This window comes from Ornithorhynchus anatinus, chromosome 2 (genome assembly GCF_004115215.2).
Source record: "Ornithorhynchus anatinus isolate Pmale09 chromosome 2, mOrnAna1.pri.v4, whole genome shotgun sequence".
Lineage (NCBI taxonomy): Eukaryota > Metazoa > Chordata > Mammalia > Monotremata > Ornithorhynchidae > Ornithorhynchus > Ornithorhynchus anatinus.
In genome coordinates, this window is record NC_041729.1 from 45973362 (window position 1) to 45994139 (window position 20778).

General features: G+C 44.1%; 1 protein-coding gene across 1 annotated transcript in view; it reads right to left on the minus strand.

The window, feature by feature from the left end:
• Positions 1-20778, minus strand: part of VWA3A (von Willebrand factor A domain containing 3A) — a 53316-nt gene that overhangs the window by 27412 nt on the left and 5126 nt on the right. Inside the window, exons 4-17 of the mRNA XM_029058706.2 lie at positions 17296-17420; positions 17139-17216; positions 15887-15941; positions 14243-14341; positions 11513-11619; positions 10286-10411; positions 8207-8315; positions 7797-7862; positions 6994-7122; positions 6079-6217; positions 5263-5366; positions 4465-4545; positions 3131-3225; positions 1012-1131 (exon numbers count right to left, since the gene is read on the minus strand). Coding sequence (XP_028914539.1) covers positions 1012-1131; positions 3131-3225; positions 4465-4545; positions 5263-5366; positions 6079-6217; positions 6994-7122; positions 7797-7862; positions 8207-8315; positions 10286-10411; positions 11513-11619; positions 14243-14341; positions 15887-15941; positions 17139-17216; positions 17296-17420 — 1433 coding nt within the window. The remainder of the gene's footprint in view (positions 1-1011; positions 1132-3130; positions 3226-4464; positions 4546-5262; positions 5367-6078; positions 6218-6993; positions 7123-7796; positions 7863-8206; positions 8316-10285; positions 10412-11512; positions 11620-14242; positions 14342-15886; positions 15942-17138; positions 17217-17295; positions 17421-20778) is intronic.

The window sequence follows — 20778 nt, forward strand, 5'->3', positions numbered from 1 at the left end:
AACTGAGGATGCTGCTCATTTCATGTGTCACAACGTCTCTCCTAAATTCAACCTCTTGCTTGAAGTGTTTGGAATGTTGCGAGTTACATATATTTCAGGTTCATTGTCTGGAGTGCAACTGGAGCAAAACCAGCGGAAACCCTTCCCACCCCCTCATCACAACACTCGGGGCCCCCAACTCTCATAGTCCTGTGCTGTGGGGGATTTAAGTTGCAGCAGTGTGTTCCTTGACCTCTTTCTCCACCGGACTGCCAAGAGAAACCCCTGGAAACCTCTGCCACCTGCCCACCATGCCTTGCCAGGGCCCCTGCTCCCAGTGTGCTCTGGGCATTCAGGGTCGTGGTGATTTAAGTTGCAGCAGCATGAGAACTCAACACATTTTAAAACTTTTGGAAGCTTTAACTGGGACTGAGTAGCGGCACCCTAATGGCCTTAGAGGTCCCCTTTATACCTGGAACTTGCTGGACTATGAACTTTGTCTTTTACCTTGTTTTTTAATTTTGATCATTTCTTTGTTCTAATCTGGTCTGGCACCAAACGCTTCCCCACCATATTTTCAGACTGGGAGTCCCTGGAGGGCCAAGGACCTGGTCTAACTCTCCCATGTGCATTTTCTTCCCAGCTCTTAGTACAGTGTTCCACATGCAGTAAGCACCTGATGAATAGGATCTCGACTACTACAACTCTGAGTTGAAGGAAAGAGCAGGACTCATTAACTTTTCGTGAGCATCAGGCTTTGGGGTCATGAGGGTAAATGGGGCCACGTTCTTGGGTTTGGTTACGCTTATCCTACTTTATCTAGTGACACATTTTAGGGCCACCTATCTGCTTTGAGCAACGGGCTCTTCTTAGCCCCTCAATTATTCACATCTCAAAAAGAGATCATCCAAATCAGATAAGAGAGAGAGCCTTCCTGGGATGTTGATTTCTTTATAATATCCTTTTCCAAGGGACTTCCTCAAGTACAGATCCCTCCAAAGGAATATTCCCCCCAAGTCTTTTGAAACTTACGCAGTGATATTGAAGAAATCTTTGTTTGACATTTGTTCCTCGAGCAAAAGTCGCAGGGAATGTTGGATATGAATAATGTACATGGAATTTGTTACTGAGATATCCACCAGTATAACCACCCTAAAAAGAAACTCAAGCTTTAAAAGTAGAACAGAATCTGTCAGATACTGTTTATTTTGTTCCATTTTATTATTTAAAAATTTTCCAGGGAAATTCAGTTCCCTGAGCTAACTGTTGTCCAAAATCTTAATGATTGGCAAATGATGAAGGCAGAACAGCAATGCTAAAACTGCTTCTGAGGAAGATTGGGGACTTTCTCTTGAAATAGGTTTTTATAAACAGATATAGTCTCAACCTTTTAGCAGTGGAATATTTTAAAACTATAGTACTGCTTGGAGGCAGGGTGAAAGGCAATAAAAGCAAGCTGATTGTGAAAGGAAAATTTCCCCAAATTTTTCCTATAACACTTTCCCCTCTCCTGTTCCTCTTCTGGTGACATCCTGCTATTCACATCTTTCTCTTATTTTAGAATGGTAGTTTTTAAGCTCTTACTGTGTGCCAGGCACTGTTGTAAGTGCTGGAGTAGACGCAAGCTAATCAGGTTGGACACAGTCCCTGTCCCACATGTGGCTCACAGACTTAATCCTCATATTAGGGATGAGGCAACTGAGGCACAGAGATGTTAAGTGACTTGCCCAAAGTGGCTCAGCAGACACGTGGCAGAGCAGAGATAAGAACCCAAGTCCTCTGACTCCCAGGTCTGTGCTCTCTGCTGGGTCACACTGCTTCCTCCTCCTGCATCTCCAGCCCCTCTGTAACACCACCTTTTCTCTCTGAGGCAATTAAGAGTGGTATCCCATGGAAGCTCATTATAGGCAGGGAATGTGTCTGCTAATTCTACTGTACTGTACTCTCCCAAGTGCTTAGTACAGAGCTCTGCATATAGTAAGTATTCAGTAAACACTATAAATTGTGTTAGAGTATATCTTATAGTTCGATAAATATGGTAGCAACTTCAGAGGGAAAAATGAGGAAATAGATTCCTGGGTGGGTGGATAAATTCACAGACCCACATAAGCTACACTTTATCAATCCCCAAAGATTAAGAAATTTGGAGAAGCCCCTTGATCAATGGAGACTTGTTAAATTTCGACTTTTGTTCCAATCCTAGGCTTCTACAGACAGGATGGGGTTCCCAACACTGGAACCAGATCACATGGCGCACCTGAGACCTCTGACCTCTTTCCCTCACTCTGTCACCTACCCTGGTGACAAAGAAGCCTGACATAGCCGGAGCAGGAGAGAGCAGTAGTCAGAGCCTGGGCTAGGCCCTGCTCACCTCTGGGCCAGCCTGGGGGAAGATGGCTGAGGGAACCTGTGGGGAGGTCTGTGGGAGACCTTGAACTTTAAAATTTGATCCTAGTTGAAATAAGGGAGTGGTCTTTTATCCCTACCCCCTGGATACTTAGACCAACTAACTGTGAAATGGGGAAGAGGCCTGGGTATCCCATCCCCATGATAGACACAGGGACACCACCACACATTTAAGTGCACAAAACAAGTTAAAAAACAAGACAGCAACTCAGATTGGGACACACATCTGAGGAGATATATCCAAAGACACTTCCATAGAGATGCAAGCACTCAGGAAAGGAGAGAGACCACAAAAGTACTGGTAAAAGGAAGAAGTAGTGAGTGCAATCTTCATGAAAATCAGGGTGAAAGAAAGGGAAAACAAAAAGGTAAGAGTGGGAAAAGAAGTACATTGTCTTCTGTCCTGGGAGAAGAATGGGTAATTCAGCTATCTTATAAAGGAAAGAGCTGTAACTAAGATGTCTATTGAGGACCTTTAAAGAATACCAATCACCCTTTTGGTGACACCCAGTAGTGGACAGGAGATGGCCAGCTAGGCTGTCCAGAAAAAAAGACAAATTGCCACCCTATCTGTAAGTGATGCTTGTGGCTGTTAAAAATAGATGCCGGCTACCTCAGTGTACATGATATAAATGCTATCTGCCTCCGTCTCCAAAGGATAATTCTAATGATTTACAGCGCACTAAGTTCCAGACATCAGGAGAGGACACACAGAGGTATGGTCTCCCACAAGCAAGGAGAATACCTTTTTTCACAGACCGTGCCCCAGATCCGCCTGCTAGCAATGGAAAGCCACTCGATCCGTCTCTCATACATCTTCACTGCTCGGCCAAGCTGCTTCTGAAAAGACCCACATTTCAGGCTACATGAGCAATTATTTTAGAAGGAACTGACATCTATAACACAACTTAGACAAGAGAAATGGGCATTTCTGAGGATGGAGGTACTGCATTGTGATGTAGTGGAAAGAGCACAAGTCTGGGAGTCAAGAGTGCGTGTTCTAATCCTGCCTCTGCTTCTTAACTGCTATGTGACCCAGGGCAAGTCCTTTACTTTTCTCTGACTCAGTTTCCTCATCTGTAAAATGGAGATAAAGCCCCCTCTGTCCCTTCCTACAAGGTTGTGAGCTTCATGTGGGACAGAGATTGTGTTTGCCCCAGCACAGCTTTTGGCACATAGTAAGCACTTCACAAATATCACAGTTATTCTATGACCGATGGGTTATTTTGGTCCAAAGACACTAGCAGCTCTGAGGCTTTGCTCCCAAATAATGAATAAACAGGCTGAGTGAGTCTACCCTACAGCCCAAAACAAATCAAAGTGAAGCCCCTTTCAACTGCTTTTTATTCCCATTTAGATGGTGAGTCTCTTGTGGTTCTGGGAGGTCTAATATGTTTACTTAATAATTACCCCAGCATTTAGCAAGGTATTTCCCCAATCAGTGGTATTTATTGAGAACTTCCTGTGTGCACAGCACGTAACTAAGCCCTTGGGAGAGAACAATACAGCAGAGTTATAGACATGTTTACTGCCTACAAGGAGTTTACACCCTAGAGGTGGAGGCATGTTCTCCCCTTTCAAGCACTTAAATAATACCGTTAGAGAAGCAGCGTGACCTAGGATAGAGTACAGTCTTGGGAGTCAGAAGGACCTGGTTTCTAATTCCAGCTCTGCCACTTGCCTGCTGTGTGACCTTGGGCAAGTTACTTCACTTCTCTGTGCCTCAGTTACCTCATCTATAAAATTGGGTTTAAGACTGTGAGCTCCATGCGGGACAGGGACTGTGTCTGACCTGGTTTGCTTGAGTTCACCCTAGAACTTAGTATAGTGCTTGGCACAAAGTAAGTGCTTAACAAATACCAGAATTACTATTTTTATGATTACTGAAGGTTGAACAGGGATGCTGCTGGGGAACAAAGGATGTCAAGAGCAGTGCTGAACTTTCCCACAAGGCCAAGAAGTATCTGTTGGATAGATTCCCCCCAAGTAGAAATGGGATCTTTCTCTTCAGAGCCCTTTTATGTATGGATTTTCTCTAAAGACTTTTTATCTAAGGCAGATAAAATGACAAAAACTAACCTGGTATTCGTACAATATGGGTGGATCCACATGAATGTTTTTGACTGTCCCATCATGCCATTCAAACTGCATCATTGCTCTCTGAAATTATGGGAACAAAATTCTAAGGCAACAGTTTCTTTTCATCATGAAAACAAATGGATCGAAACCACACTAGTGGTTAGAATCACTCTTCCTCCCCAGTACCCTTGCCTAATCCCAGGGAACTTTCTGGTCCGTGAGTCACGTATGGGACAGAGGTTGTGTCCAATTTAATTATCCTATATCTACACCAGTGCTTGGCACACAGTAAGCACATAACAAATACCACAATTATCATTACCATTAGAAGCACCAGAAAGATACCTGATAAGACTGAGCGACAAATGTGCGCTACGTGTGGCTGTCAAATGACAACTTGTGACTGTCACTAATGTCTTCCTCTCATAATGATCTTTATTTAAAAGGACAAATCAAGGATATGTTGATTGCCCATTGGGAGATTTGACCAGCTGTTGGAAGTCCATATATCTTTAATAGCATCTTCTAGCTCCACTTCTCAGTTCCTTGGGTTTTCTTTTTACCATAAATGCGACATAGTTTTGATCTGGTGCAGTAAGGCACCATTCCTCCTGAAAATTTCTTGGCTTTTCAAAGTACTCTGGATCTTAGAGAGACGTTACGAAGACTACGCCTACATCATTTTGGTAGGCTGTTTTCAGGCTACACCTATAGAAAACAAGGCTGAAATGGGATAAAACCATATTCCAGAAGTCACTTTTCCGAATGTCATTAAAATGAATTGTTCTCCTGCTTTACCTCATGAACAGTTGAAGACACTGTTTTCTGGAGAATAGGAACAAATTCCTCCACAGGAGAGAAAGCACTGGGAGCCAAAACTTGATACAGGTTCAACTGTTTAGCTGCAAATATGAAAAAACAAGACATAATGTGTCAAAGTGTAAGGTTTTACCTTCCTGAAATCACATATCCTCTAGGAAGTCTTATCAATCAATCACATTTAGAATGCTTACTGTGGGCAGAATACTTCCCTGATTAATATCTAATCTCCCCACCCATTTCAGCATTTACTTCCATGTCCCACAGCACAAATGCACAGCTCTCTGCATCTTATTCCTCCCACTTATAACTTATTTTAATATTTATTTTCCCCCAGGATTACAAGGTCCTTGAAGACAAGGATCATGTCTACTAATTTCTGCAACACCTCTGCACCTGGGTCTTTACCCCTTAAGCACTTTGATACTCCACTCCCACACTTACGTCTGCATCCTTGCACTCCACTGCTTCCACTCTGCACATAGTAAGCGCTCACTATATAACATCGATTGACGGATTGATAACTGTAATTTATTCTGTCCACTTTCCCCACTAGACTGTAAACTCCTTGAGGGCAGGGATTGAGTCCACTAACTCTACTGTGTTGTACTCTCCCAAGCTCTCAATACAGTCCTCTGCTCAATAAATGTCACCGATTGAAAATTCTATATTTTTCCAAGTGCTTAGTTGAGTGCTCCGCAAATGGCAGACACTTAATATTATGACTGTTTGAAAAGATGCACTAATAAATCATTCAAGTACCATGAATCCTAAGTTTCCTACAAGGGAAAATACCTTTCAATCCATTTGTCTTCAGCCAGTCAGCAGAAGTTTTGGTCAGGAAGTTTGGGGTTTCTATTTTGAGGGGATTATCATGCTTTGGAGGTTTTGGTAAGCAACTGGAATGTGGAAAATTTGCAACCTCTGTGAAAATCTAAATCAAGTAGAAAAGCATCATTTACAAACCTCTGTTCACTCATACCCTGGGTGAACAATGCACACAAACATTCCTCCTTAATCTTGTATGTCCAAGCTGCGTTATATCAAAAACAAAATGACATACACTGTAGTTACTGTGGGGAATTCCACTCCCAAATGAGAAACAAACAAGGCTATTGGAGCTCCCCTGACATGAATCTTGGGGGAAGGGACTGAGCTGTTTGTGTCCATTCCCATTAATTATGCCCACAAAGCTGGGGTGGTTTTCCTAAGATAAACATGACTGGACAGCTGGGATCTTCCAGAGCAGCACACACTCACGTTCTCAGTCTGACAAACCAGGGGGGAGGGATGGGAAACAAAAGAAGTCCCTATGGTAGGGAAGACAACTCTTAGGGGGGGAAAAATAATTTTAATTTGTCCCCTCTCAACCAAAAGCAAAATGGAAATTAGAAAATCAGCCACGGAGTTGGTTTTGGTGGATTTGGGATGATTTATTTCTTAAAGCAACCATATCAAACCTGACAGTCTGTTGGAAAATTCTTCACCTAAAGGAATTGGCAGATCACAATCCATTAGCCCACCCTTCCCTAACGGGGCTTAAATCACAGACCGAGAAAACAAAAGGGTTTAAGAGGCTTCTTCGGTGTGACCTCTGGGAAGCAGAACTACATCGGGGAGAAAAGACCCATAACATTCTAAATGCTTCCCTAGGGAATCCTGAAGGGGTTTCCGAGTAGGTGAAGGCACATGACAACACTCAGTACTTACTCCCTGCCTCGTGCAGGTCAGTACGCTGTCTTTCAACCTGCTCTGATACATCTCTTTGATGTAGCTGAGAAGGATTTTGGCTTTTTGAGCTTCACAAAGGAGCTGGTCCACATCACTACTGGCAAAATTCTGTTCCCCGACAATGAGTAGGAAATCAAAACAAGTCAGAAGGCAAACGGCATATTGGTTATGACTGAGCAAGCCGGAACACCAACTGATGGCTACATTTGCTCACTGGAGGCCAATTAATGTCGTGTTTGCTCAGTGCATTACTCACTGTATGGAGGCACAAGATCTCCATATTATGGCCAATTCAGCAGTGTTGAGGCATTATTAAATAGTATGTATGGAGTGCTATGTTAGAGGATAATTCAATTACAGTACTGAGTTCAGGAATCTGAAACTTCAAATATGAGGAATCAATAAAGACAACTGTAACTGAATCCCTGCCACTCATAGTTTCCAAAACTCTGTCTTAAATCAATTAATTTAATCTCAGGGAGAAGGAAGGTAAGAGTCTCCCATCCTTGATTGTGGTGAGGTGAGGAGTGCCCAGACTAGAAGAATGAAGGTTTAGGACCCCTCTGATGTCCCCTTTTCCTCTGGCAATGAGAAATAACCACAATAAAAGCAAGGGAGTGCCCCTTTAAAGATGATGGAGCTATGAGATACAACATTTCCAGCATAAAGGGAGCCTGAATTGCAGGGATTTTACACCTAAGAGTAACAAAGCCACAGAAACACCATGATAAGGTTTGGGCGGCAAGGGAATGAGAAAAACCCTGCTGGCAAGACAGACTTACTTCCAATGCCGATGAGTAGCAGTGATAACGGCCACCGACGGCTTCTGAGAAGTTCCGTAAAATCACCTACGTTTAATGTCCAGAGAGAGTTTGCAATAGCGAGGAAGAGAATTACAGCAACACATCTCATGAATTCACACATATACTGGTATCCGATCTCATTATCCCCATGTTAAAGAGGGTGGGAATGTTGGGAGAATGGAGGGGAGGGGTTGGGAGGTAAGGGGGATGAGAGGCTCAGGAAGGCAGAGTGAACTGTCCAATAAGTGGGCAGAAGAGACAAGGCGGACTCCAACCTTCTGTACTCCCAACCAGGAATCCAATTCAGCAACTAACCAAGCTCAGGGGAATGCTGCCCCAGTAAGAAATCTGGTCCCTTTAAAAAAAATCCCTATAGGACAGTGACTTACCGGGGGCACGTAACTGCTGCATTCATAGGTAACTGTGTGGATAACGAGATCTCTTCCTAGGGTCACCTGCTGAATGTAGTCTGACAGAATTTCTGATGACTGGTCCGGGCTAGCGGGAAGCAACAAGAGACTCAAAAAGAAAGTCTGAGGGCCAGAAATACTTCACGTCCCTGCTTTGTACTCCATTTCACCGTCTATGCTCCATCCCAGCTTTATTTCCTTCAGCCCTTCATTTCCCAGCTCTACGTAATAGTGCTGTGCAGGGTTAAACAGAATATAACAAGAGTAGAAGATGTCTCAACAGGAAAATTCTGGAGGAATGAATTGGGGGTCTCAGAGTCAGGGTAGAATCACCTTTCAGAGCTCGTTCTGGGCAGAGAATGTGTCTGTTTATTGTTATATTGTACTCTCCAAAGCACTTAGTACAGTGCTTTGCACACAGTAAGTACTCAATATATACAACTGAATGAATGAATGAAGGGAGAAGCCAGGGTTCTATGAGGGCAAGGGGACACAGCCTAGGCTGTGGCCAGAGGGCAGATCTTTACAGCTGTCAGAACCCTCCTCCTTCCCTCTATCTGTATGGAGAGAGCACAGGACACCAAAGAACACACTGGGGAAGGAAAGGCCACTCAATTCCATTTGTTCCAGCATCTGCCCCTGCACCCATCTTTGCTGTGTCATCCACCGAGGCAGGAATGTTAAAAGAACATCTTTAGGGGAGTGTGGCAATCAAGAACTAAATTGTTTGTGCAAGGTCTTGAACAACCACCTGGGCTGCATCCTTTCTCAACATCTTTAAATTGGATGTTTCTGGTGGTTCTCACCCTTTCTCACTCTGGGCTGCAGAAAACCCGTACATTAAGGAATCTGATAATCTCACTTTGGTTTGTTCACCAGGAAAGGCAAATTATAACAAAAGGTGGGTAGGTGGGGTGGAGAAGGGGAACATTTGGTTAGAACAGATCAGGGAACAAGGACGAAGAGCATTCTCTGCTCATCAAATCTCTGCTTTTTTATGTTTCGTGCATTCCAATTTGGGGGCATCTATTTCTCTGATCTTAAGGATGAGGGACAGAGCACCCTGAAGCATAAACAGGTATTTAGTCAACTCCACTAAAATGTGCCCTCCTGGGAGAATTTTTGTCTTTTAGCACTTCAGGAGTTTCCCAGGATTTTTCAATAAAATACTCATTTCCCTTTAACTTGCCACTTTCATCCATTCACTGTTTGCCCCAGAGCCTGGCTCATTCTAGTCAGGTCTCAAGAACACTCAGGGTAGAAATAGAGTCAAAATGATTAGACAATGTCTAGAGTCAAGGTACAAAGAGAAAAGAACTGGGCTAATGTGCGAATGGAAGGCAAAGAAGTTCTCAATGAAGGAAAAGACAAGAAGTCAATGAAGAAACTCTGGACTTGGGTAAACCCTGTGCAGGAAAATGGATTTAAAGAGGCCTCTCCCACAGGTAGAAAAAAATTAGCCCACAAAAGATCATTCAATTCTGTTCCAGCATATGTTGGCCATTACTTTTTTTTAATAGTGGCACCTGTTAAGCACTTACTAAGTGCCAGCGGCCAAACTAATTGCTGAGGTAGATACAAACTAATCAGGTTGGATATAATCCATGTCCCACATAGGGCTCACAATCTTAATTTTATAGATGAGGTAATAATAATATATGGTATTGGTTAAGTGCTTACTATATGTTAGGCACTGGTCTAATCATTGGAAGGTGGATACAAGGTAATCCTGTAGGACACAGTCTTGTCCCTCACAGGGCTCACAGTCTTAACCCTCATTTGACAGACGAGGGAGCTGAGGCCCAGATAAGTGAAGTGACTTTCCCAAGGTCTCATACAGCAGACAAATGGTGGAGCCAAGACTAGAACCCAGGTCCTTCTGACTCCCAGGCCTGTGTTCTATCTGCCAGGCCACGCTTCTTCAAAATTAAGTGCCCAAGGTCACACAGCAGACAAGTGGCGGAGCCAGGATGGAAAGCCAAATCTGACTTATGACTTCCAGGCCTGTGTGCTATCTACTAAGCCACTCCGCTTACCTGGTCAAGAAATGGGACTTACCAGCTTCCCACAATGATCACTATGGAATTCAGCACTCGTTTGGTGAAGGCCTTCCTCAGGGCTTTCAGCAAATTGCACCCCCCACAGGGCTGCAGTGCCCGCACCCACTGCCTGGCTTCACAGAGTCTGGTGGAGAAAGTAAAACTCAGTGATCTTAAGGTGGGATGTAGGCCTCAAATCAGTCAATCAATCAAGCAATCAATAGTATTTATTGAGCACTTACCATGTACAGAGCACTGTACTAAGCACTTGGGAGGGTACAATACAACACAGTGGGTCGACAACATTCCCTGCCTAAAGGAGCTTACAGTCTCAAAGGAGAGACAGAATGTTAAAATAAATATGGCGATGTACACCTGTGCTGGGCAGAAGTAGCATGGGAGAGAGTCGAGGGCAGAGACTCAAGTTTACTGCATGGAAGAAGGTAATGGCAAACTACTTCTGTATTTTTACCAAAAAAACATTTTGGAAACACTACCAGAATGATTGCAGATGGAGAGTGGGGTGTTCTGGAAGGGATGTACCCATGGAGTTGCTGTGGGTTGGAGATGACTTGACAGCATAAGACAAGACATAAGTGCTGTGGGGCTGAGGGTGAAGTGAATATCAAGTGCTTAAAGGGTATCTAGTCAAGTGCATAGGTGATGTAGAAGGAAGAGGGAGTTTGGGAAGCAAGGGCTTAGTCGGGGAAGTCCAGCCAGCTACTGGATTCAGTCTTTGCCTTGTTTTAATACAAGATAATCAGGGTCCATATGGAACTCACAGTCTAACTAGGAAGGAGAACAGGTACTGAATCCCCCTTCTGCAGGTAAGGGAACTGAGGCTCAGAGAAGTTAAGTGACTTTCCCACGGTCACACAGCAGGTAAGTGGCAGAGCCGGAATTAGAACCCAGGTCCTCTGATTCCCAGACTCGTGCTTTTTCCAATAGGCCACACTGCTTCTCATGATACATGTTCAACAAGTATTGTTGATGACGAAGAAGAAAATGAGATTTTGGACATTCACCAAGTCCATCAGGAGTAGAAACTAAAAAATTATTATTTTTTACATGATGAACCTCAGACACAGAGAGGTTACAGCTGTCTTAGTAGTAGGAGAGTAATGGTGCTTATTGAGTGTGAGAGTGATTAATTCTCCATGTGTGTCATGGTGGTCATTGTCCAGACCAAAGTACTCTTCCCTAAGGCACATCCTGTGGACATTTAAAAGGCAAAGGCAACACTTACGCAGGTAAATTGACCTCAACGGGATCGGTCCAGAGTGCGGAGAGCTCAGTCCCAAAAGACAGAAAGTACAGCTGCTTCTTGTGTCTCAGCTGCTCATCTATAAGACACTACAAAAGGAAGTGACTTCAGTGAATTAACCACTAACCCTAGCTGGGATGTAAAGAAAAAAAAAAGACCAGATAGAAAAAATGAATCTGCCCTGGAACAGGCTTAGAAAGGTGAATTTTATCTCATCTCTACATTGTCCTGGAAAGAATCACTTGCCTATGGTGAGTTGTCATTTATGGTATCTCGAGTCCTTTCGTTATAAGAGAGGAAAGAAAGCTGGCAAAGCATTTGTGGAGGAGACTGAACTATAATATTGACAAGGGGAAATGGCTATTTCTCTGGTTCCACGAAGATACTGGTAACGGCACAGTGACCCCTACAGTCCTTGACTGAGCCACACTGAGAACACTCTTTGGTAAGTGCTACCCGACCACCTCTGCAAAGGCAGCCTAGGAGGCCAGGATATGGTTTGGGAAGGGGAAAGCCTGGGTCTGCTTGGAATTTCATATTGGGTTTCTTTTCCACTCAGTATTTCCTGGCTGAGTATTCATCCTACAGTCCAGTAAGTCAAGAATTAGTCAGGTGAAATGATAGGCCTCAAATGAAAACATAATCAGTTCCTTTATCTATATCTTGCATTCATGCTTAGGGAAAGGGCTTGATTAAAGAGGGGGCATGTTGTCTTCCCTGGTGCCCACCAACACCTCGGTCATGGAAAAGTTAGGGGCACCGATTGGGGCACCAACTCCAGGGGAACCTGGGGGGGCATCTCCCTACAGCTTCCGGGCCGGGGGGGCGTGTCACCCAGACGGGAGCTAGAAGTTGGTTTTACTTTCTGACCCCTTCCAGCAGGCAGTGGGCTGTCCTGGTACCTGGCAGAGATTGTGGCAGTTACAGGGCCCTGAGGCCAGACTGGAAGCTCCTCTTGCCCCCTACTTGGGATAGCCAGGGGGCCCACTTTTTCCCCGGCCAGCACAGAGAACCTGCCAGGTGGTCTGGGCCGAGACTGGCGTATGGTCTCGGACCCACTGCAGAAACTCTGAAAAACCCATGGGGTCAATCCATGGCCTGGCTGCCATATTCTGACAATACCCAAAAAATAGCAGCCCTGGTTCTGCTAGTCTGGGCCAGGTGCCACAGCCTTTACCATATGGCTGGATGCAGAAGCAGCGACAGCATGACCCAGAATGTGAATACCCACTCTCTGCATCTCTTCTTTCCCTTTTCCACTTTCCTCCACACTTCCCTTTTTTCTTCTCTCCCTTCTCCCCAATCCAGCTTCTTTTTTCTCCTCTCCAATCCTCCTCCTCCTCCTCCACCCTTCTCCCACAAGGGGTCCCCCAATTTTTCATGCCTTGAGTCTGTTCAGGGGCTGTGGATAACTCAATCAATGGTATTTAAGGAGTCCCTTGCCTTATGCTGTCGAGTCGTCCCCGATCCATAGCGACTCCATGGACACATCTCTCCCAGAACGCCCCACCTCCACCTGCAATCATTCTGGTAGTGTATCCATAGAGTTTTCTTGGTAAAAATATGGAAGTGGTTTACCATTGCCTTTTTCCACGCAGTAAATTTAAGTCTCCACTCTTGACTCTCTCCCATACCGCTGCAGCCTAGCACAGGTGAGTTTTGACTTATAGCAGATTGCTTTCCACAGGGGAGCCACTGCCCAAGGTAGGAATGGAATGGGTATGCCTCTGGCTTGACTCTCCCTCCCATGGTCAAGACTGGTAGAGTTCTGGGAACTCTCCAGTTGCGATCCTGAGGGGGAAGGAGCCCCTACTGAGTGCAAAAAATTACACTAAATGCTTGGGAGAGTACAAGAGCAGCAAGACACAGGTTTCCTGCCCTTAAGGCGATTTCAATCCAATGGCTTTTACAGGGGGTAGTATAAGTGAGTCAGGATGAAATGGCTGAATAAACAGTTGAACACATGTAAGCGTTGAAGAAAGGAATTAAATGCGTAAGAGCTGAAGGGGATTGATAGGTTGACTTGACTAGGGTGTTATGCAATAATTGTGGAAGTCTTCCTCCCATGTTATCCCATGGTGCAGTTGGCCCTGAGGGCTCTAAAAAAAAGCAGCGGTGTGGCCTAGTGGAAAGAGCACAGACCTGGGAGTCAGAGGAACTGGGTTCTAAACCTGGCTGCGCCACTTGCCTGATGTGTGACCCTGAAAAATTCACTTAAATTTTCTGTGCCTCAGTTACGTCATCTGTAAAATGGGGACTGAATACCAGTTCTCCATCCTACTTAAGACTATGAACCCCATGTGGGACAGAGACTGTGTCTGACCTCATTATCTTCTACCTTCCCCAGTGCTTAGGACAGTGTTTGACACATAGTAAGTGCTTATCAAATTCCACTATTATTAAAAGAGAATTCTAGAAGAAGTGATACTAATGAATGTTCTGTAGGCAACACATTTGAGTGTGACTTATTCTTATAGAGTACCATGTACTTTCTTTTAAGACTAACTCAATCATTGGATTTTTTTGAGTATTTAATTTGTGCAGAGCACTGTACTAACTGCTTGGAGGAGTATAGTGTAACAATATAACAAAGTTGGTAGAAATGTTCTCTGCCCACAACTAGCTTACAGTCTGGAGAGAACAACTCCAACTAAACCCATTCTTTTTCTCAAGCATTAAAATGTTTTAGCCTTTAGTTTCTCCAGGACTTACCAAAAGGTCTGTTTGGAACTCCTGTTTCCGAGGTCCACAACAAATCTCTGATGAGTCGACTAGTACGGCAACCTTGGTCCCCTTAATAAGGCCAAATACCTAAGGATGAAGATGTTTATTAAAGCCGCCAGGAACACCTGATAGTTCGTCATCATCACCTATCATTGAATGTTATAACAAAGGGTCAACTGGGGTCCTTCAGTGACCAAACTCATGCCTATCTCCCATTCTAGACTGTAAGCTCATTGTGGGCAGGAAATATGACTACCAACTCTGTTGTACTGTTCTCTCCCAAGCGCTTAGTACAGTGCTCTGCACACAGTATGCTCTCAGTAAATACAACTGATTGACTGATTCATATTTGGAGGGTTTGGTTTTAGAAAACAGCCTGGGTTTGGCCAATAATGATAAAAACTTTTTATTGTTTACAGATAAATCTTGAACTTTTTTTTTTTTTACCAAAACTGGAACTCAACTTTGTTTCAGTTTTTAAGGAACGTGGTCCAGTGGAAAGCCTGGGATTCAGAGGACCTGGGCTCTAATTCCTTCTCCACCTCTTGTCTACTTTGTGACCTTGGGAAAGCCACTTTGCTTCTCTGTGCCTCAGTTCCCTCATATCCAAAATTGGGATTCAATACCTGTTGCCCCCTTCTAATTACACTGTGAGACCATATAGGACTTGATCACCTTGGATCTACTCCAGTGCTTAGTACTGTGCTTGGAACACAGTAAATGCTTAACAAATACCACAATTATTATTATTATTATTTAATGGTCTCAAGGATTGTTTTAAAATTGTATGGCACATTTCAGCTAAGGATGCTGTACTCAAACCTCCCAAAATAGCTGAGGGAGCCCAGCAACTAACTCGTCAAAAACCCAACTCTCCAATAAAAGTAAAAGGAAAGTTTGGTTAGAGAGGAGGGTGACATGCTTGGATGAAAGGGAATTTTTGATTACCTTTGGATTGCAATTTTCCATTATTTCCCTTGGCTTCTGTGACCACTGTTAATTCAAAATTTGGCCGTAGGTAGGCAGTGACATGTCTGAAAATATAGTCCCTCTAGACAGTGAGCTTGTTGTGGGCAGGGAATGTGGCTACCAACTCTTTTACATTGTTCTCTCCCAACTCCTTAGTGCAGTGCTCTACACCCAGTAAGTGCTCAATAAATAAGATTGAGTGAGGACGGTCTCAAAATAGGAATGAAATTTAGGCTCCAATGCACGAGGCCAGGCTTGTTATCTGAACAGGGGACACAGCTACCTCATCATGCAGTGTCTCCTGCTGGGCTGCTCTCAGGGACCAATTTCAGTATCAACTGCCTAGGCCTGGCCAGTGAACTGTCACAAGGTCATATGGGAAGAGAAAAAGCCTCTGAATGTTGAATCAAAATGGTGGGGAGGGAAGAAACACCTAGGAAGTGAAAATCAGCCTACGAAAAGAAGGGAAATAACATCTTGGGTTTGCTCTTCTATTATCCACTGAGCACTGATTAGGGCTTTCACAATGAGAAGCAAACTAACAGGTTAGAGAAAGAAAGGTCTCCTACTGGATGGAGCCCAGGCTTAGAAATCTTACTACGCACTTGGGACAGAAGCAGGTGGAAGAGGGGACAACGAAAGGGCAAACTACAGTTCGCTTACCTTTCTGCTGCCCTCCATGAGCCACTGAATTCTCCGGTGATACAGTTCAATCGCTCTAAGACACAAATCACACCTCAGATGGGCGTTCCATTACCCTCTTTTAGCTCTCTTGAAGGCAGACTGACAGATTCAATCTAATTCCCCACACGAGAGGAGAGGGTGAGCATAACTGTACTGAAAATTATTTAAACAGCTTTTTTCCCTTGAGGAATCTGTTTGATTAATGATGCAATTGCTCTGAAAAGCTCAGGATCAGAGGAATCATAAAAAACCCACAACTCCATTTAAAGAAAGTACAAACATTAGGAAAAAGAGACAGGGGAAGGAATTTATTGTTTCCCCTTTAGGGACACTTGGCTACTTACCTAGAATGAGTAATAATTGAGGTCTGATGAGGGCACAGAAATTGATCCATCCCCCATGCCCCCCCACCCCGCCCCTCCAAATTGCCTCCACTGACTCTTCAGCAGAGATTTAACATATAAATTTCAACATCATGCCACTGAATATCACCCCCCCCCACAAAAAATCACTGGAATAGAGAATCTGTAGCAACAATCTCACCACATATAAAATTTCCACATAAAATGAAGCTTTTGCATCATCTTCTAAAAGTTTAAAACATTTTGACAAAAATGTAATGCATTAGGGAGAGCAACTCTTCTGCCAATGGGATTTTTCTTTTACTTCAATTTTACTTCCTGTATATCCCTAACAGTGGGATATGGAGGGAAGACTCTAAGTTCATTGTGGGCAGGGAATGAGTCTGTTTATTGTTATAGTGTACTCTCCTAAATGCTTAGTACAATGCTTTGCACACAGTAAGCAGTCAAATGACTGAAGAAAAACGCATACACATGCACATATGCACACACAGCATGCACATGGAATCTGTGCAAGTTGGTTAATGCTTATTCTGTGTCTCCAGAGTTGGGCTGAACTCATTTTCCCAAATCTCTGGCCTTGGAGAAGGAGGAGAAGGAATGGTGTAAGAGGATGGAGGAGGACCAAGGCATCAAGAGTAGGATGTGACAAATTCAAAGACAAGGGCAAGCAGAGCCCGACCATCATATTCCTGAATGAGCCCAGCTGGAGAACTGCAGGCCCAGCACAGAGGCAGGGATGTGGCTGGGCATCTGCACACAAGCTGCTCTCATAACCTCTCAGCCACGCAAAGTTAATGATGTACCCATTCTACAGTAAGATGCTTTCCTTGCTTATTGATTGTCTACAAGGCCAGGGAAGAACTCACTCATAGAGCTGCGACTCAAAACGGCTGATGGTATCTTCAGGAAACTCTATTTGCTGCAAGAAACTGTTGTCCTGACTCCTGAAAGGGAAACAATGCCCATTAAGTGGAATACTTTGAGCTAGGAGAGAACATCTGACCGAGGGAAGGGTATACGTACAGAATGACGGTACCCTGGCTTATGAGATGGGCCAGACTGAGCCCTTTGGATTCCAAGCTGTGGGTCTTGAGCCACTCTCGCGAATCTTCCTGGGTTGCGGGTTTTACATCCCTCCCCAGCACTTTCTGTGGGGGCAGAAGCAAGAGGACTGTGAGAAGCAGTGGAAGGAGACAGCCAAAGGGGGCTGAGCAGGGTAGTCAGTGATGGCACTTCAAAAAAAACTAGACCTGGTGAAGCACATGATCTCACACTCTATGCCAACATGAAGAATGACACGATGTTGTGTCTCAGCCACAATTTTGCTTGATCTGACCTGAATTAGCCCAAGCCTAGAGCGTTTCTGACCCTCCCAGTTGCTTCTGAACCTCTGTATTTCCCTATCAGGTCTGGGTGGAATCTGGCACCATATCTGAGCTTTGGAACTGAGCAGCAGGAGCTGTAGTGGAGGGAAGCTCAGTGGCATTAAAAAAAAAAAGACATAAAATGTCTGAAAATAATAATTCTGGTATTCGTTAAGCACTTGCTATGTGCCAAGCACTGTTCTAAGCACTAGGGGAGATTAAAGTTAATCAGGTTGCACACAATCCCCATCACATCTTTGTGTTTCAGTTTTTTTTAATTTAATTTAATTTTTTTGGAGAAGCAGCGTGGCTCAGTGGAAAGAGCACGGGCTTTGGAGTCAGGGCTCATGAGTTCGAATCCCAGCGCTGCCACTTGTCGGCTGTGTGACTGTGGGCAAGTCACAACTTCTCTGTGCCTCAGTTCCCTCATCTGTAAAATGGGGATTAAGACTGTGAGCCCCACGTGGGACAACCTGATTCCCCTATGTCTACCCCAGCGCTTAGAACAGTGCTCGGCACATAGTAAGCGCTTAACAAATACCAACATTATTATTATTATTATTATTATTATCACATATGGGGCTCACACTCTTAATCCCTAGTTTACAGATGAGATAACTGCGACACAGAGGAGTTAAGTGACTTGCCCAAGGTCACTCATCAGACATGTGGCAGAGCCAGAATTAAAACCCAGGTCCTTCTGACATCCAGGCCCATGTCCTATCCACTAAGCCTTGCTGTATCTCATGACTTTTTGATACCTAGGCTGTCCGGAGGTCTGGTGCTCTACTGGTCAAATCAGCTGAAAACTGGCCTGTCTGGTATAATACCAAGTCTCTGGCCATGATAGGATTGACTAGTCCTTCACATGACTATCGAGGTGTGGCTTAGCCTGTGTTAAATATTGGAGAACAGATGTTCCCCGATAAGTAGCTAATTACATCTTTGGTTCCAGTGACACAGAACAGTGAATTCATTTGAAATCTCTTCCTCCTTCATGTATCCTTCTTGAAAAAGCTACACTCTCCTTGGAAAAACCCACTTCCAATCTCAGTCTCCAGTTTTACCTTCCTCAGAGAAGTTCTTGGGAAAACCCACTGGGAGAATTATAATAATAATAATGATGATGACGGTATTTGTTAAGCGCTTACTATGCGCCAAGCACTGTTCGAAGCACTGGGGTAGATACAAGGTAATGAGGTTGTCTTCCGTGGGGCTCACAGTCTTTAATCCCCATTTTACAGATGAAGGAATTGAGGGACAGTTAAGTGACTTGCCCAAGGTCATACAGCAGACAAACGGCGGAGGCGGGATTAGAACCCACATCCTCTGACTTCCAAGCCCGTGCTCTTTCCTCTGAGACACACTTCCTATTGGTCATTATTCCTTCCTTGATTGGTTAGCGTATTCATAGAGGAACAATACATGTCCCCAAAAAGCCTCTGGAGCTACTTGATATAATCTCTACAGCCCACCCCATACATACCTACATAGCTATATATATAATATATATATATATATATATATAATTCACACACACATATACATACACATACTTTAATTTATTGATTTGAAAATGTTAGCCTGTGCGTAGTACTTAACTTCAGAGACAGCTTGGAAATTCATCACCTGACGCACATTTCCCTTTAAAACTTGTGCTCAGGAGGAAGCCCAGGTTTGTGTGCAAGCCTTTCACTCTACCCAGCTCCATGATGGCATTTAAGACAATTCAAAACAGAGAAGGAGTATGGCTTAGTGGATAGAGCACAGTCCTGGAAGTTTGAAGGAGCTGGGTTCTAATCCCAGCTCTGTCACATGTCTGTTGTGTGTCCTTGGGCAAGTCACTTAACAACACTATGTCTCAGTTGCTTCATCCCTAAAACGGGGATTAAGACTGTGAGTCCCATGTGGGACAGGGACTGTGTCCAAGCTGATTACCTTGTATCTACCCCCCTATTCAGAACAATGCTTGGCACACAGTAAGTGCTTAACAAGTACCATAGTTATTATTAAAACAGAATCACACACTGGAAGATTTGCTTGGTGTCCTGTTACAATTGGAGGGAAACTTGCTTAGTCTGGTAAAGGTTATGTCTGTGTTGTTTGGCCTCAAGGGATGATGCTTGCTACATATGTCTGCATATCACAACTAAGCCAAGACACCACAGTTACAGTTTGTTAAAGATAATTATAATGATGGTACCTGTTAAGTGTTTACTATGTTCAGAAGACTGTAGTAAATGCCGAGGTAGATGCAAGTTAATCTGGTCAGCCACAGTACCTGTCCCACATGGGGCTCACAGTCTAAGGGACAGTCTAGAGAAGCAGTGTAGCCTTATGGCAAGAGCACGGGTTTGGGAGTCAGAGGACGTGGGTTCTTATCCCACCACTTGTTTGCTCTGTGACCTTGGTCAAGTCACTTCACTTCTCTGTGCCTCAGTTACCTCATCTGTAAAATGGGGAGTAAGACTGTGAGCCCCACATGGGACAACCTGATTACCTTGAATCTACCCCAGAGCTCAGAACAGTGCTTGGCACACAGCAAGCGCTTAAAATAACATTATCATCATTATTAATATTATAAGGGAGGGGGGAACAAAGTATTTAATCCCCATTTTACAGAAGAGAAAACTGAGGCACAAATCACAGTCTTAATCCTCATTTTAGGGATGTAGCAACTGAGACATAATGATGGTAAGTGACTTGCTCAAAGTCACACAGCAGGCATGTGGCAGAGAATGAGTTAGACCCCAGATCCCTAGACTGTAAGCCCATCATTGGGCAGGGATTGTCTCTATCTCTTGCCGAATTGTACATTCCAAGCGCTTAGTACAGTGCTCTGCACATAGTAAGCGCTCAATAAATACTATTGAATGAATGAATCCTCTGATTCTCCAGGCCTGTGCTCTTTCCCCTAGGCCCTGCTGTTTCTTTCAACGTTTAAACACTTCGGTAGCCTGAGGCTAAGAGGCGGCACATGATCCCCAAGAGCAGGGTAGGTGCTGTGGCTATCCGGGGGCTTGGAGGAGGTGGGTTGCTTCTCTGCCAAATGAAGATTCAGGATAAGGGAAGTTGGTAAATGGTGGGATCACCTACCTCTGGGAAACAGAAATCTATTATAAGAGATATTTATAACACACCC